Source organism: Elgaria multicarinata, chromosome 6 (genome assembly GCF_023053635.1).
Source record: "Elgaria multicarinata webbii isolate HBS135686 ecotype San Diego chromosome 6, rElgMul1.1.pri, whole genome shotgun sequence".
Lineage (NCBI taxonomy): Eukaryota > Metazoa > Chordata > Lepidosauria > Squamata > Anguidae > Elgaria > Elgaria multicarinata.
Genome location: NC_086176.1, coordinates 118,221,174 through 118,238,210, shown reverse-complemented (window position 1 = coordinate 118,238,210; position 17,037 = coordinate 118,221,174). Strand labels below are relative to the sequence as shown.

Genomic DNA, 17,037 nt, shown 5'->3' with positions numbered 1-17,037 from the left:
CCAAGAATGGGGGTTTGCCACCAGTTTTGAACAGGGCTGCACTCTCCTGAAGAACCAGATTTGGGGCATCACCTGTTCTTGTCTCATTTATGGAGGTGCAGCTGGTGTCAGCTGTGTCCCTGTCTGGAGAAAGTAGGGATTGCCTTAGAAACACATGCTCGGATTACATTCAGATTAGACTACTTGACGTGCACTCAGTGTGAGGCTGACTTCTATGATGGTTTGGAAGTTGGCACTGAATGCATCTCCTAGAACGTACGTGGGACCAGGTATTCAGAACGTATTACACTGATTCTGTACCTGCTTGTTTCCGGGTTCAATTAAAAGAACTGGTTTTGAACTTTAAAGCCTTAAATAGTTAAGGACCAGGTAATTTGAAAAAGTCCCTGCTTGATGTGCACTCAGTGTGAGGCTGACTTTTATGATGGTTTGGAAGTTGGCACTGAATGCATCTCCAAGAATATACGTGGGACCAGGTATTCAGAACATATTACACTGATTCTGTACCTGCTTGTTTACAGGTTCAATTAAAAGAGCTGTTTTTGAACTTTAAAGCCCTAAATAGTTAATGACCAGGTATTTTGAAAAAGTCCCTGCACCGATACAAACTTTCCTGAGCTTTACAATCAGCCTCAGCGGCACTTCTCACTGGCTTACCATCAAGGCCCATCGGTCTGGCGGGTGCTAGAGACGGGGCCTTTTCAGTAGTGGACCCTTATCTTTGGAGCTATCTATGACAGTTTTGGTACTGCATGCTCCGTTTTTAGATTGCTGCTGTTTTTAGTTTGAAATTGGATTGTTTTACTTACTTTATATTTTTATATTTATTTATTTATTACGTTTATATACCGCTATGTTTTTGTAATCAGTTTTACAGCCTTAACCAGTTTTTGTAATCTTTCTTGGATGGGCTTTGCTCTGTTTTTTTCTAAACTGCTGGTCTGTACTAGGAATCCCATCAAAGCCCTGCCCCGTAGGGTTCCTTTCTGCCTTCATTTTAAAGAAAAGCATTTAATTACTCTTACTTCAGGCCGACAGTTTGAAATACTTCCATTTGCTATGGTTTTCAGGTCAAAAAGGAAGGTAAGCAGGTTTAGTCTGCATGTACTGCCCCTCCCTTTGCTTTGGTCTGCAGTCCCTTCTAGCAATGACAAGTAAATATAATATAATTAATCCTCCCCTCTACAACTCATTCAAGTGACTTACCTAGCCTCCTGTATCTACACACTTCAGAATTTGTGCTAATCATATGAACAAACTCTAAAGCTTGTTTGAGCCTTGAGATCAGCTTATTCATTTGAGTGTGGGTGGGTGGGTGGGGGGAGGACACTTGCCAAACAGGAAACAGTGTGCATAGCTAGTGCTTTTGTGGATGCTGTACACCAGTGATTAAGGAAGTATTTATTTGTTTATTTATTTATTACATTTATATACCGCACCATAGCCGAAGCTCTCTGAGCAGTTTACAAAAGTTAAAAACAGTGAACATTAAAAAAGTATACAAAATTTAAAACCATCAAAAGCATAAAAACAGCAGTATAAAACAACAGTATCCGTTTAAACAACAACAGTTCTGGGGTAGTGATACAGGAAGGTTAGAGATCGGCACGTCTGTGCATTTTTAGAATTTGGGGAGGGAACAGCGGCAGACGTCAAGGCAATTCTCTATCCAGGGCGCATGAATTGTGTGGAGGAACCCGAAAGGGCAGGTTCCCTTGGCTCGCTGAGTGGCGGTCAAAGACTCTCAAGACACCATTTCTCTCATCTTGGAAAAGTTTTATTACGAGCAGCCTGCAGCGCTGCAAGGTGGCAAACCCTAGAGCAGCCTTCCTCAACCTGGGGCGCTCCAGATGTGTTGGACTACAACTTCCAGAATGCCCCAGCCAGCTGCTGGGGCATTCTGGGAGATGCAGTCCAACACATCTGGAGCGCCCCAGGTTGAGGAAGGCTGTCCTAGAGGATCTGAAAGACTGCCTAGTAGTTGCAGGCAAAGCTAAGATACTTATAGGGTAACATCTTCAGAAGCAACAACAGAACTTCCTCATATAATAAACCAATCATAATACAGTTTTGGAATACAGTAACCAATGATAGACAGGGCATTTATGCATGTGCAGAGTGCAGATAATTCTAAGACTAGAAAAACAATACATAGATTGCAATCTTGGAAGATCTGTTCCTTTGTGGTTACTACTCTTCCTGTCCTCGCTGGGAGGCTCACACTCTGACTAATGTGTCGACACTTCTTGTTGGTTGAGCAAGTGTTGCTCAATATATTTTCAGCTACAGTTTGGGTCAAATTGCTATAGAACTTAATTTCTAATAGAAAGGGCTTACATCAAAACAGGGTGGGCACAGATAAAACAGCCCATTCACACATTTTGTGAACCGCCCAGAGAGCTTCGGCTATTGGGCGGTATAAAAATGTAATAAATAAATAAATAAATAAATAAATTTCCTCGACAATTGGAGTCTAGATCTTGCAACGGTTTGTGTTCCTCTCCTCTACTGATTCTCATGGAGGTTGTTTTCCTCTCTTTGATTTTTTTTCCCAGCTGTTGTCAACGAAGTTACCATACTGCCGGGAGAACGTTTGTCTGGCCTACGGTCAGGAATGGTGTGTGTATGCAGTGGGATCTCAGGCACATGTCTCTTTTCTGGATCCAAGGCAGCCTTCCCATAACGTTAAGTCCGTCTGTTCCAGGGAGCGAGGCAGCGGTAAGGAATGTTTACTGTCAACTTTCCTGTTGTTGCTACAGAAGTGTCTGCGTAGAGGTTTTGGAGGAGTTGGTGTGCCTTTCAAGCACTTCAGAACTCTGTAGTACTCACACGGAAGCCTGTGATACTGTGGGGGTTCCCTTTCTGTGGCATGCAGGCCACATCACAGGAGGGGAGAGGGCAGGTGACAGCACTGCCTGGTGTAGTCCACCTCTTCTGCGTTATCTTGACTGCTCAGGCATTCTAAGCTGGTGTGATGCTTTGCAGGAAACAGTGAAAGATACGTTTTTCTTGAGCTACTTCTTTTTAGCAGGGAACTGGGGGGTGGGAGCTGTTGTCGTCTTATTCCTGCGTGAATTCATCATGAGTGTTCGCTCGGAGGAGTTTAGGGAAAGTAGGAACACTAATACATAAAAATGCCTCTCGTGGTGTATATCTAATACGCTTTCTAGTGTATATCTTAAACTACAACCTGGAAAAAGGGTTTGAATAGGACATAGTGAGTCACGATACACGTAGATGTTGAAGTAAACACAAAGTCAGTTCAATATGGCAAAATCTACTGAAAATAATAGAAATGCTGAAGAAACCTCATGGCTCATCATCAAGTCAAGTTCTCTGCCCGAGACAGAAATTATGGCTTCAGTGATTCAGTACTTCAAATTATCCAACCAAATGTTTGCTTAAGCTGCTCTTAGTAAAAACCCACATTTCAAGCCCACATGATAGTAGAGATTGCAACCGACAGCTCTTGGGAGTTATGCTTATTGACAGAGGGAATGGCTTCCCAGTGGCATTGCGTAGATATCCGCTATTAATTAATTAATGTATTAATTAATGTAATTAATTAATTACATTTTTGTACCGCCCAATAGCCAAAGCACTCTGGGCGGTTCACAAAAATTAAAAACATAATAAGACAACCGACAGTTTAAAAACACAAATACAAAATACAGTATAAAAAACACAACCAGGATAAAACCACGCAGCAAAATGGATATAAGATTAAAATACAGAGTTAGAACGGTAAAATTTAAATTTAAGTTAAAATTAAGTGTTAAAATAATGAGAGAATAAAAAGGTCTTTAGCTGGCGATGAAAAGAATACAGTGTAGGCGCCAGGCGGACCTCTCTGGGGAGCTCGTTCCACAGCCGGGGTGCCACAGCAGACAAGGCCCTCCTCCTAGTAGCCACCTGCCTCACTTCCTTTGGCAGGGGCTCACGGAGAAGGGCCCCTGTGGATGATCTTAAGGTCCAGGCAGGTACATACGGGAGGAAGCGTTCCTTCAAATAACCTGGCTCCAAACCGTTTAGGGTTTTAAATGTCAATACCAGCACTTTGAATCGGGCCCAGACCTGGACTGGCAGCCAATGAAGCTGGAAAAGGACTGGCATGATGTGGTTTCGCCGGCCAGTCCCTGTTAATAAACGGGCTGCCCTGTTTTGTACCAGCTGAAGCTTCTGGACGGTTTTCAAAGGCAGCCCCACGTATAACACATTGCAGTAATCCAAACGAGAGGTTATCAGAGCATGGTTAACTGTAGCTAGGCTATCTCCGTCCAGATAAGGGCATAGTTGGTATATCAATCTAAGCTGATAAAATACTATTATGTTTGCCTGGAATTCCCTGAGCTGTAGCTTAACAGCCCCTATTTGCTGAGCACAGTTTCTTCCGGTTTCAATTAGCAATGGCCAAATCTGTAAGGAGCTGTTCATAAGTGGTCTCTGCCACAGTAGCGTACAATCATTTCATAACATGGGTTTGGTTTGGTTTGACTTAGGGACAAACACCAAGGAATTGCCCAGTTCAGGAAAACCCACAAAGCAGATTTGTGTTGTTCTGGTTGCCCTTAGAATTATAGAATAGCCGAGTTGGAAGGGGCCTACAAGGCCATTGAGTCCAACCCCCTGCTCAATGCAGGAATCCACCCTAAAGCATCCCTGACAGATGGTTGTCCAGCTGCCTCTTGATGGCCTCGAGTGTGGGAGAGCCCACAACCTCCCTACGTAACTGATTCCATTGTCGTACTGCTCTAACAGTCAGGAAGTTTTCCCTGATGTCCAGCCTGATGTTACATCCCTGTCCCTCTTCCGTGACAGGTATTCGCTCGGTGAGCTTCTATGAACACATTATCACAGTGGGTACAGGCCAGGGTTCCTTGCTGTTCTATGACATTCGAGCCCAGAGGTTCCTCGATGAGAAGCCACCACACAGTTGCTGCGCATCGAAATTAGGAGGAAGTGAAATTCTCAAGTTGTCCACTGGCAAGGGTTGGCTGGTGAGTAGCTTGTAGCCGTTACGAGAGAGGTAGACTTGAAACAAGCATGACCTAAAAGGATATTCCAGGTACTGAGGACTCTGGGAGAAGCGAAAACAGGGTTTTCACTTTTCCTGGTAGTGAACTACAGAAATGTTTTTAGCTGGTCTCTCTGAATGTTTTTAGCTTGTGTTAAGTCTTCAAAGTGGGGGTGGAAGGATGGCCGGTTGGTTCACACTAAGCTTCAGTTGGATTGGTGGCTTGAATCTCAAACATTTGCACCAGCCTAATGGTTTGTGGTACTTCCTTGCCTACAGCAGTTGCTGTGCTCCCACCTTGTAAAGACTTTGGATTTCCAAGTGAGAATGACATGAGCCCTGTTCAGAAGACACCTTAAACCGTGGCTTTAACGATTAAGCCAGAAAGCTGGGCTGTGTTCAGAAGACACCTTGGGCCACGGCTTTAACCATAGTGATTAAGCCAGAAAGCTGGGCTGTGTTCAGAAGACACCTTAAACCGTGGCTTTAACCATAGTGATTAAGCCAGAAAGCTGGGCTGTGTTCAGAAGACACCTTTCACTACAGCTTTAACCATAGTTATTAAGCCAGAAAGCTGGGCTGTGTTCAGAAGACACCTTTCACCACGGCTTTAACCATAGTTATTAAGCCAGAAAGCTGGGCTGTGTTCAGAATACACCTTGGGCCACGGCTTTAACCATAGTGATTAAGCCAGAAAGCTGGGCTGTGTTCAGAAGACACCTTTCACCACGGCTTTAACCATAGTTATTAAGCCAGAAAGCTGGGCTGTGTTCAGAATACACCTTGGGCCACGGCTTTAACCATAGTTATTAAGCCAGAAAGCTGGGCTGTGTTCAGAATACACCTTGGGCCACGGCTTTAACCATAGTGATTAAGCCAGAAAGCTGGGCTGTGTTCAGAAGACACCTTAAACCATGGCTTTAACCATAGTGATTAAGCCAGAAAGCTGGGCTGTGTTCAGAAGACACCTTTCACTACAGTTTTAACCATAGTTATTAAGCCAGAAAGCTGGGCTGTGTTCAGAAGACACCTTTCACCACGGCTTTAACCATAGTTATTAAGCCAGAAAGCTGGGCTGTGTTCAGAATACACCTTAAACCATGGCTTTAACCATAGTGATTAAGCCAGAAAGCTGGGCTGTGTTCAGAAGACACCTTGGGCCACGGCTTTAACCATAGTGATTAAGCCAGAAAGCTGGGCTGTGTTCAGAAGACACTTAAACCGTGGCTTTAACCATGGTGATTAAGCCAGAAAGCTGGGCTGTGTTCAGAAGACACCTTTCACTACAGCTTTAACCATAGTTATTAAGCCAGAAAGCTGGGCTGTGTTCAGAAGACACCTTTCACCACGGCTTTAACCATAGTTATTAAGCCAGAAAGATGGGCTGTGTTCAGAAGACACCTTGGGCCACAGCTTTAACCATAGTGATTAAGCCAGAAAGCTGGGCTGTGTTCAGAAGACACCTTGAGCCACGGTTTTAACCATAGTGATTAAGCCAGAAAGCTGGGCTGTGTTCAGAAGACACCTTGGGCAACGGCTTTAACCATAGCGATTAAGCCAGAAAGCTGGGCTGTGTTCAGAAGACACCTTGAGCCACGGCTTTAACCATGGTGAATAAAGCAAAAGACCTTATTCACTGTGGTTAAAGCCATGGTTTAAGGTGTCTTCTGAACACGGCCTGGCTTTCTGGCTTAACCACCATGGTTAAAGCCATGGTTTAAGGTGTCTTCTGAACGGGCACCGTCGCTCCCATTCGCTTCCGTTGATGGCACAAGCTATGTCCTTGGGGAGAGCGAACCCTGGGAACACAACATGCAGGCCAGTTGCAGGAAAGGTCATGACGAACTCGGTTGCATGCTCAACTGATGTGCACTTTCCTTTGACAGAATCATGATGAAACCTGGCGGAATTACTTTTCAGACATCAGCTTCTTCCCAAACGCTGTTTACACCCACTGCTACGACTCGTCTGGCACGAAACTCTTTGTGGCAGGAGGTCCCCTTCCATCTGGACTCCATGGGAATTATGCTGGCCTCTGGAGCTAATAACTCTCTTTCAAAACAAGCCTCTCTAGTGCGATTTTTTTCCCCTCACCCACATTTTCCTTCGTGTTTTTTTTTTAAAGCAAACAAAGGAATTGTGTGATGACATTGTTCTCTTCTTGTTTTGATGCAACTTGGGGCTAACTTTTTTGGGGGGGGAGGGGAGCAGTATCCTCTACTGGTCTCCCAGCAGTTTTTGTACATTTTTGAATTTTATTTTATTTTAATTTGGTTTAATCTCCTTTGATCTTTATACAGTGGGTTTTTAACCCCCCTCCTTTTTATTGCATTCCCTACAAATGACTGAGTCTTTGCCCTGAGCTTAGGCTAACCAATCATTCATGTCCCCTTACTTCACTGTGAGGTAGGAATCCTCCACTAGATCGGCTGCTGCCGAGCTTTCTGTGAAAGCCCAGGGGCTGTGTGTGCGTGTGTGTGTGTATGTACGTACAGGTACTTTTGTCAGTCACATTACCTGGAATAAATAAAACTACTTGTAATTAAAAGGGGGAAAAAATTAAAAAAGTATTTATATAATGAGATATGCTACTATTTTATCCACAGAGCACAGCTTGCATCTGGCTTCGTGCGATTTTGAAAAGTACAAGTTTAATGATGCTTTGGATGTCACTGGGGTCTAACATTGGGCCGATAACCCAGGCCTGACATGCCTTTGCCGTCTCTCTGGCCTTCTCTTTCCCTTTCCCCACCCCCAAGGACGTAGCAGAAGGATGATGCAGTCGTGGAGACCTGGGCCCTTTCTTCACCTAAGGATTATCCCAGGAAAATGGAGGGATCACTCCTGCCTGCTCCCGGGATCCCCTGTGGGGCATTTGGATGTACGGGAATGATCCCAGGATATAGGGTGTAGACATGCCTACAGACTGACTTTTTGGCCCATGAGAATGCTATGAGGGGGGGTGCCTAAAGGTGGCATGTTTGCGTTTCTTTTTCTTTTTGCGGGGGAACCATAGGCAACCTGATAGTGCAGTGGTTCTCAACCTTCCTAATGCCGTGACCCTTTAATACAGTTCCTCATGTTGTGGTGACCCCCAACCATAAAATTATTTTCGTTCTTCTCTATACGATCCATTGTCATGGGATGGTTTGCTAATGAAAATAATACATAACAATAGCTTTAATAATACAAAAGATGATACATGACATAGTTCAGTCAATACAGTTTCCTAAGACCATCGGAAATATGTGTTTTCCGATGGTCTTAGGCGACCCCTGTGAAAGGGTTGTTCGACCCCCAAAGGGGTCCCGACCCACAGGTTGAGAACCGCTGTGATAGTGTCTGTGTGTAAGGTGAGGCCGCAGGTACCAGCAGCACTGGTAGGTGATACACCTGCCCCTTACCTGGCTGACCCACAAATGTCCTGCCAATGAAACTTTTAACAACTCCCCCCCCCCATGTTGAGAAGGTGGGATTACCTTCCCAATAAAACCAATACAGGGTAGGCATCAATCCCCCAACACAAACCCACTCATGTCTGACAGAGACGGATTAGATTCAACATTTCTGATTTTTAATGTAGCATTTATGTTTTAAGTCACTTTTAGTGTAATGCTGAAACGTTTGTTCTACAGCTTCCGTGAGTTGGGCCCGCATACAATTCTGCAAGAAAACACTCAACTCATCGGCTGGGCTTCTAAAACTTCCTTCTAAAGTAGTTCTCAGAAGTTACTAGCCTGCAAAAGAACCAAGCAAGACTAAGACTAGTAGCCTGCATTTCCTTGCTGACTGCAGAGGAAGAAAAGCCCCCTCCACTGCAAGTGGAAAAACTTATACGTTTAGCCACTTTGCAGGCTAGTAAGTACGTATTGCCCCACTGTGTAGGAGGTGCTTTTTTTTTTTGCTGCGTCTTTATCTCTGATTCACTGCTCTGGTCTGGTCTCCTTCCAAACAGCTTCTCTTGGGTCTGGGTAACTCTGCCGTGTATTGGCACTGGATGTGATGTTGCGTTTTTAACGGTTCCCAGCCCGGAGAGTTGGGTGATGGTTGTATCTCTAGGGCTTTCTCTTCTGGAGGCATTCCTGGAACAAAGTTTCATGCAGAAAAAAAGAGGGTCTGTGCTCCTCTGAGGGCAGATGTTCTCATATCTCTCCTTGGATGGGGGTGAAGTAAGAGTGAGCTACGTCTCCCAGTTTCTAATTCAGAAAATGTGCCTTTGCTATTAGGCTTCTGAGAATCACAGGGATGCAGTGCCATACTGGCATAAAACTTGCTTGTAAACACAAGCACATTTGTCCTGGAACCTGGAGAAAGCACGTTCCATGTTGACATTACTTCTTCCCGGGGACCTACTTAGCTTGAACAAACAATGTATTTTCCATGAAGTTGGGGGGTGCTTTTAGAAATGTCTAAAAGCTGTTCTGTCAAATTTTGGGATCCTCGTCCAATCTGAGAGTTGGGGAGCTGAGGGCTGAAAAGAAGGTGCAAAGCTGTAGCCACTTGAGGCTGAATCATGCATAACAGGGCAGCAATTTAACAGCCAATCCCACTGAGGTCACTAGGATAGGATTGCACATACATTGCTTGGTTCCATTGTAGCTCATAGTAGAGTACGTACTTTGCAGGCATGAGGTCTCGGACCCAGTCCCTGGCACTGCAGCTAAAAGAATCACGAGTAGCGGAGCTGGGAAAGGGATCTCTGCCTGAGGCCTAGTAGGAGATGCTGCCAGTGAGAATGAACATAGCAGGGCCCAGTGGGCAACTGATGTGACTCCATAGAACAGCCTTCCTCAACCTGGGGTGCTCCAGATGTGTTGGACTACAACTCCCAGAATGCCCCAGCCAGCTGCTGGCTGGGGCATTCTGGGAGATGCAGTCCAACACATCTGGAGCGCCCCAGGTTGAGGACGGCTGCCATAGAAGGTGGCCTCTTATGTCTGCCGTACTCCTTATTACATTTCACTTGTGTTAAGCGCCAAAGTGAATGTCAGGATTGTCCAACATACGAGTTAGAAATGGAACCTTCCGCCACAAAGGGGGTATCGAAGAAGGAAAAACTGCTCCATGAAATCTCTCTGAAAGGGCTACTGACTTTAAAGAAAGGTCTCCCCTGGACTTTGAAGCTGGATTTCAGAAGTGGCTCTTCTAGCTGCAACCCTTTTCTCTACTGGAGTGCTTTCAAATTACTCTGCAGGGGTGGATATAGCCGGATAAAGTTTACATTTGAGTTGGAAGTCTACCTAACATTTTAAGGAAAGATCTGTGGACACAATGCTGGATTCCTGGCCAGCTCCTGCTTATGGACCCCTTCAATAATAACTGCATGTTACACATGCACAATCTGGATGTAACGCTTTGCATGTGTATTTTGGAATAGTTCTGAAAGCTCTACCCTAGAGGAGAATGCTACTGTCAGAAGAGGCCTATGAGGGATATTAATTTGAAGTTCAGTGGGCACTTCATGTCTGAACTAACCCTTGCCTTCGGATCACAGCAGTAGCCAGTATCGGGGACTTGGCAGCATATGGCACAGCGGCCTTTGAGGGGGAGAACATTTAATTACACAATTGTGCCTCACTTGTACATTTGAAGGGCCTGTTTCTATAGGACTGAAGAAAAGGATGCCCTAGTGTTGCAGACAGCAATAATTTGCTTCTACATTAATAATCTCGCCAACTTTCCATGAGGTCAAAACGAGAAAAATAAAGAAATAAACCCCACTTAAAGTAGGTAAATATAATTGAATGGTATTTTAAATAAGGGTTATAGGTCTACCTGAACTATTTTCATTAACTGCCTGGATGTAGAAGATGGGTTTTCTAGAGCTGTTCTTCAAAATTAAATGCAGTGCTAAATATTCCATTTCTGTATGCTTGGCCCTTAAATCATTGCTGTTGCTCTCTGGCTTTCCCCCTCCCCAATCCATATGTCAAAGTTGTGTCTCGACTTGAAACTGTATTCCCTTGTAGTGAGTAAGGATAATAATAATATATTTATTTGTTACCCACCTCTCTCTCTGGATCGAGGCGGGGTACAACACAGCTTTAGGGGCGGGGGGGGGGAAGGCATTTTATTCAAGTATTTCTGTCCAGAAGTCACCACACTCTCCTCTGAAACTATCCATGCAATCTTTCTCAAGTATCCCTGGGGAAATCGCAGTTCTTTGGCAAACTATTGGCAAATAATTACAAACCCTACAGCAAAGGAGTCCATCCAACAGCAATCTGACAATGTGGGCCCACCTTTAATTTTCCTAGGAATGGGGAAGAAACGCTGGCTTGTTACTAGGGTGACATTTCAGGTTTCGCAGAAGGAGGAGGGAAGACATTTGAGTACAAGGGGGTTTGATTCCGCCAGGTCCCGCACTCCTGATCTTGAAAAATAGAACAGATGTTAAGTTGGGGTGAGTGGGAGTAGTACCCCCTCTCCTGAACTGGTACATGTTAACAGCATTTGTCTTTATAGCTATAGCAACACCTGCTGTTTTTAAACAATAGGATTTGTGCCTTTGGCATATATAAAAACTAGCCTGTACCTCTGTTTAGTTGGTAACAACATGACAGAGGTGCTCCTGGTCAGTCGAAAGGCAGATCAGGGAATAGGGATTCAGCTTGTGCTGGATGGGGTTACACTCCCCATGAAGACACAGGTTTGCAGCTTGGGTGTACTTCTGGATTCAGCCCTGAGCCTGGATGCCCAGGTTTCGGCGGTGGCCAGGAGTGCATTTGCACAGTTACAGCTAGTGCGCCAGCTGTGCCCGTTCCTAGAGATGTCAGAAGACCTGGCCACGGTGACACATGCCTCAGTCACACCCCGATTGGATTACTGTAACGCGCTCTACGTGGGGCTGCCTTTGAAGAGTGTTCAGAAACTCCAGCTGGTTCAAAGAGCTGCAGCCAGATTGTTGACCGGGGCTGGTTACAGGGAGCAGACAAGTCCCCTGTTAAAACAGCTCCACTGGCTTCCAGTCTGTTTCCGGGCACAATTCAAAGTGCTGGTTATGACCTATAAAGCCCTATATGGGTCGGGTCCAGGTTATTTGAAAGACCGTATTCTCCCTTATGAGCCTGCCCGTGCTTTGAGGTCTTCTGGAGAAGCCCTTCTTTCAGTCCCACCATCTTCACAGGCACGCTTGGTGGGAACATGGGAGAGGGCCTTCTCGGTGGCTGCTCCGGTGCTCTGGAACTCTCTTCCTGGGGAAGCTAGGCTGGCTCCCTCCTTGGTGGGCTTTCGGAAGCAGGAAAAAACTTTTTTGTTCCATCAGGCCTTTGGAGAATAATCTGGCCCTCCATCTACATTAATGTCTTATAACTTTGTTGTGTATTTTAAACATTTATGGTTTTGTTTCCTGCCCCCCCCATGTATGTTTTAAACTTTGTAAGGCCACCTTGAGGCCCAGCATTGGTCAAAAGGCGGGATAATAATAATAATAATAATAATAATAATAATAATAATAATAATAATAATAATAATATATTGCCATGTGTAGAACCAGTGAGGGCTGTTTCACACATTTGTCTAGCAGAGCTTCAGTCAATCCAGGACCCTGGGCAAAAAGCTTGTATGATATACCAGTTTCCAAATACGTCTGTAGCATTCACATGCCGCTTCAAGTGTACATCAAAAATGTCTTGGATTTACCTTTAAAAATAACTCGTGAAATAGCTCTGAACGAGCAAAGGGCGCTCCTGATGAATGGTTGCACATACTTTGGAATACAGGCTTGTTTACCCTGAATAGTGTCTCTGCAAAGAATATTCCTCCCTTCAATCCCCTTAAGTTGAAGGGAATGTTTCTGGCTGGGTGCCGGATTTTAAATCTCATTAAACTTGTACTTTTTAAAATCGGCCTGCGCACCTGGTCTGCTCTTATTCATAGCCTCCCACAGTCTCAGGGTTATATGTCACTACGATTTTCATCCAAATAACACACTGGACCAATCAGAGGTTAACGTGCCTTTCTCCGATGGTACCTTGATCTTTGTAAAGCTGCCTGTCACGGGATTTGCTGTTTGTCACCGTCTTTGAACTGGATACATCTTTGGTTTTTCTATTAAAGAAGAAGAAAATGATATGTTCTAGCTGCAACCAAACTGTTCAGTGAATTGTAACTTTTTTTCTCCATTTGATGTTCAGGATTGTGGTGTATAAAATCAAACACGTGCATTTGTCTGGAGTGAAAGTTTTTCCACTGACTCAACATGTTCAGGGGATGCTGAACATCTTTTTTTAAAAAATCGTGATTTGTAACCTGCACATCTTATTTCCAAATAGATGGTTATTAGGATGCAACTCCAAAGTAATGTACTTGATTTCTACATATTCTCTTTTGCCTGGCCCATTTCTAAATGCTACAATTCTTGCAGAATTGCATTTATCACTAAGTTTCCAGAAGCTCCTGGATGAGCCTGACTTCATAGAATCATAGAATGGCAGAGTTGGAAGGGGCCTACAAGGCCATCGAGTCCAACCCCCTGCTCAATGCAGGAATCCACCCTAAAGCATCCCTGACAGATGGTTGTCCAGCTGCCTCTTGAAGGCCTCTAGTGTGGGAGAGCCCACAACCTCCCCAGGTAACTGGTTCCATTGTCATACTGCTCTAACAGTCAGGAAGTTTTTCCAGATGTCCAGCCGGAATCTGGCTTCCTTTAACTTGAGCCCGTTATTCTGTGTCCTGCACTCTGGGAGGATCGAGAAGAGATCCTGGCCCTCCTCTGTGTGACAACCTTTCAAGTATTTGAAGAGTGCTCTCATGTCTCCCTTCAATCTTCTCTTCTCCAGGCTAAACATGCCCAGTTCTTTCAGTCTCTCTTCATAGGGCTTTGTTTCCAGACCCTGAACTCCCAACATATAGGCAAGCTGAAGGAAGGGGTGAAATAACTTTTACCTCAAAAAGTACCCTTTGAACATTCATGATTTGGAAATAGAATATTCTAAGTTGCACGCAGTTTGGATTATGAATCCACTTGAAAGCCTATAGCTTGTGTTGAGGAACCAGTGTTACAGAATGTGCAAAAGGCAATTTGAAAGTACTGCTGCTTGAAGAGGTGGGTTGGAGGAATGAAGGGCTATAAAAGAAAAAGAAAATGGCTTTTGTTGCTTTCAGTGTGCATAGCCCTGAAAAACTAGGCATGATACTAATACCATGGGGGCATGTGGAAGTGATGATATGGTATTCCCTTTGGACCTATAAATGATTACGTGCCACTGTGGCCATTAGAAATTTCTCACATTAAGGGCTGTTGCTCAGCAGTAGAGCACACGCTTTGCATGGAAACGGTCCCAGGTTCAGTCTCTGGTATCTCCAGGTAGGGCTGGGAGAGGCTCCTACCTCAGACTTTCTTGAGCTGCTGTTGGTCAGTGCAGACAGTACTGGGCTAGAAAGATCAAGGGGGGGCTGATTCGGCATAAGGGCGCTTCCTCTGGTCATGCACTGTGGAAACCACGGGTTCCTGGAGTGAGCAGCACCACCGGACCCTGGGTCCTCATGGTGTGTACAGAAGGTCGAAAAGAGGAAGTGCAGCTTTTACACGTAGGAAACATTGCTAGAACACAGCACGCGTGCAATCGCACAGGCTCAGGAATGTGAGAGAAGGGTTGTCTCACCCCCTTTTAATCACCTTTGCCGGCTTGATTGCATATCGGCCACAAAACGTGGTCTAGTGTCCTTTGCAGTGTTGCAATGGATCCTGAAGCGCACCTCAAACTGCAGCTGCTCTTTGCACTTTTTTGGACTCTTGTTTTAAAAATACACTTCCTGCTTTCCTCTGGCCCATATGCCCCACTTTCAGGAGTGGGCAGGGGCTGCTTCAGTCTCTGCCATAACACTGTCCTTGGGGCCTGCTATGTCTTCACCTAGTCCATATCCATTTCCTATTGTGCGGTTCCCCATTTTGACCCTCTTTGCTCATGCATCCCCTGCCCACCTCATGGAATGCCTGCGGTATCACCCACCTATCCCATGTTGGTACTGTGTTGGTACTTTTAAGGTTTGCACCCATTGAAGTGCAACAATGGGATTTGGGTCACCAAGCCAAGCAGTGCATATTGGTTGCAGATGTACGTGTGTGCAGCCACACTGCTTCTGAAGGGGTTCCTGACTGCATCTTTCCTCAAGAATTTATTCTACTCCAAAATAAATAGCGTGAGACATGTTGCCCCTACATACATCACAATATGGTGTGGGAAAGATTCATGTTGAGGTCATGCAAATTGCATAGCTTCCTATAAAGGTGCAGGAGGACCGAGCAATAGCCATGGGCTTAACATTGGATGTATGCAGGGGCAGAGATGCTCCGTAAGCATGGTGGGCTGAATACGGAGTAGATCTGGATCAGATGTTCCCTTGGCATCAAAATACTTGTGGAGGTTTTCAGCTTCAGAGCCAAGAGTCCCTGACTTGATTTTTGACTGGCCCTGATCATGTCTTGGAAAGTTTTCTTCACAGGCATTATTGGTGCAAATCTATTTATGGCAAAGACAGGATTCTGCTTTGAAATGGAAAAGGAGGTGGTGGTGGTAGTAAACACACCTCTAATCACTTGCACCATAGTGTGAATGTCGGAAAGATGCTGTCTGACACTGTCAATGGCCAAGAATTCATCACTCATGGTGAATTTCAGCGGATGTACATTGAGTAATGTCACAGTTTTTGTCTGTGTGTGTGTGTGTGTGTTGGGTTTGTGATCTCAAAATGTTGGTCCTTTCCCAACAAGATTTTGGAGACAAACCCAGTGCTTGACTCACCCTACTAGGAAAACACAAAAGTGCCTTTGACAGTGTTCATTCCAAGTGTAGGGCCACTCTTTGTGTATATAACCCCTTTCTGCCCCTACCCATAAGTTCTTCCCATCGAAGCATTTGTCTTCTAATCCAAGGAGGAGGAAGGCTAGTCCTGTCTCCCTTCACAAACACACTGCAGGAGAGTGGGAGGCATGTGCTGTCAGACCCTTGTATTAGAACGCAACCAGTATTAATCTCTGCTCCCGGAGCTCATTCTTGTTTCATCAGCATCTGCCTGAATGTCTTGACTCCTGGCTCCTTCCGGGGATTTAAAAGAAATAAAATCAGGATTTGCAGTAGCAAGATGTCTGTGCAAAAGCTGGTATTGCTTTAAGCCTAATCTAAATTAAGTCAGACAAAGTTAGTGGCCACTTGTAATACCAGAATCTGTGATGAGTACGGAGCTATTAGCAGCTTGGCTAGCTCCTTTGGGGTTTTTTTCCCCCAGAGGGACTTCCCAAGTTTCACTGAGCTCAAACCTCTTATGTTTAATTCCTGCAGTTTACGCCTTGTGGTCCTCCTCATAGATGCACTTAATTAATTCTGCACTCTCGGCGGCTTAAAACATGTTTTTTTTCCACCTGATCTTGTAAGATCGCCCGTGTTGTGGCTTGCAGAATTCTACCAACTTGAGTCACTGGCTTTTCCTCACAAGGGCCTGATGTTACCATTGTTTTTCATAGTGTTCAAAACTGAGAAAATAAGCCATATGAGAGAAAATCATATGCCACAATTTATAGTGGGATGAGGGAATCATTCAGAATCTTTAATGTAAGAACGTTAATTCTAGATAGGTTTTTCCTTCTGTTTAAATTAGCTTCTTTTGAATTCTGTACGTAGGAATCCACTGGACATTGCAATACGGAGCAAGGTGATGATGATTCAGCATCACTGGAAAATGTGTCTCAAATTTCATGAAGAATCAACCCAATGTCTTTCCTATTTCTTTTCCCTGTTCTGCTTAGCTGTGGAACATCACAAGGAGTTAAATTTAATTCTAGTTTAACTTTGTGGCTTTGTTTAACTTTGTGTTTATGTTAAGGACATAAGGAGAATGTTGCTGGGTCAGACCAAAAGCCTATCTAGTCCAGCATTTAGATCTTCATAGTGGCCAACTGAATGCCCCAATGGGAAATCCACAAGCAAGACATGAGTTCAAGTGTTAACACTCCCCACTTGTTTTCTTGAGCATTTCTTGGTGTTGGAAGCAAAGTCTGGTAATGGGCCTGTTAAGGAGTAATG

The 17,037-nt window shown here is 44.7% G+C and overlaps 1 protein-coding gene across 1 annotated transcript in view; it reads left to right on the top strand.

The window, feature by feature from the left end:
* DCAF12 (DDB1 and CUL4 associated factor 12) overlaps positions 1–7,596 on the top strand; it is a 31,974-nt gene extending 24,378 nt beyond the window's left edge. The window contains exons 7-9 of the mRNA XM_063128300.1: positions 2,556–2,718; positions 4,819–4,997; positions 6,901–7,596. Of these exons, the coding sequence (XP_062984370.1) occupies positions 2,556–2,718; positions 4,819–4,997; positions 6,901–7,059 (501 nt within the window). The 3' untranslated portion in view covers positions 7,060–7,596. The remainder of the gene's footprint in view (positions 1–2,555; positions 2,719–4,818; positions 4,998–6,900) is intronic.
* The last annotated feature ends 9,441 nt before the right edge of the window (positions 7,597–17,037 follow it).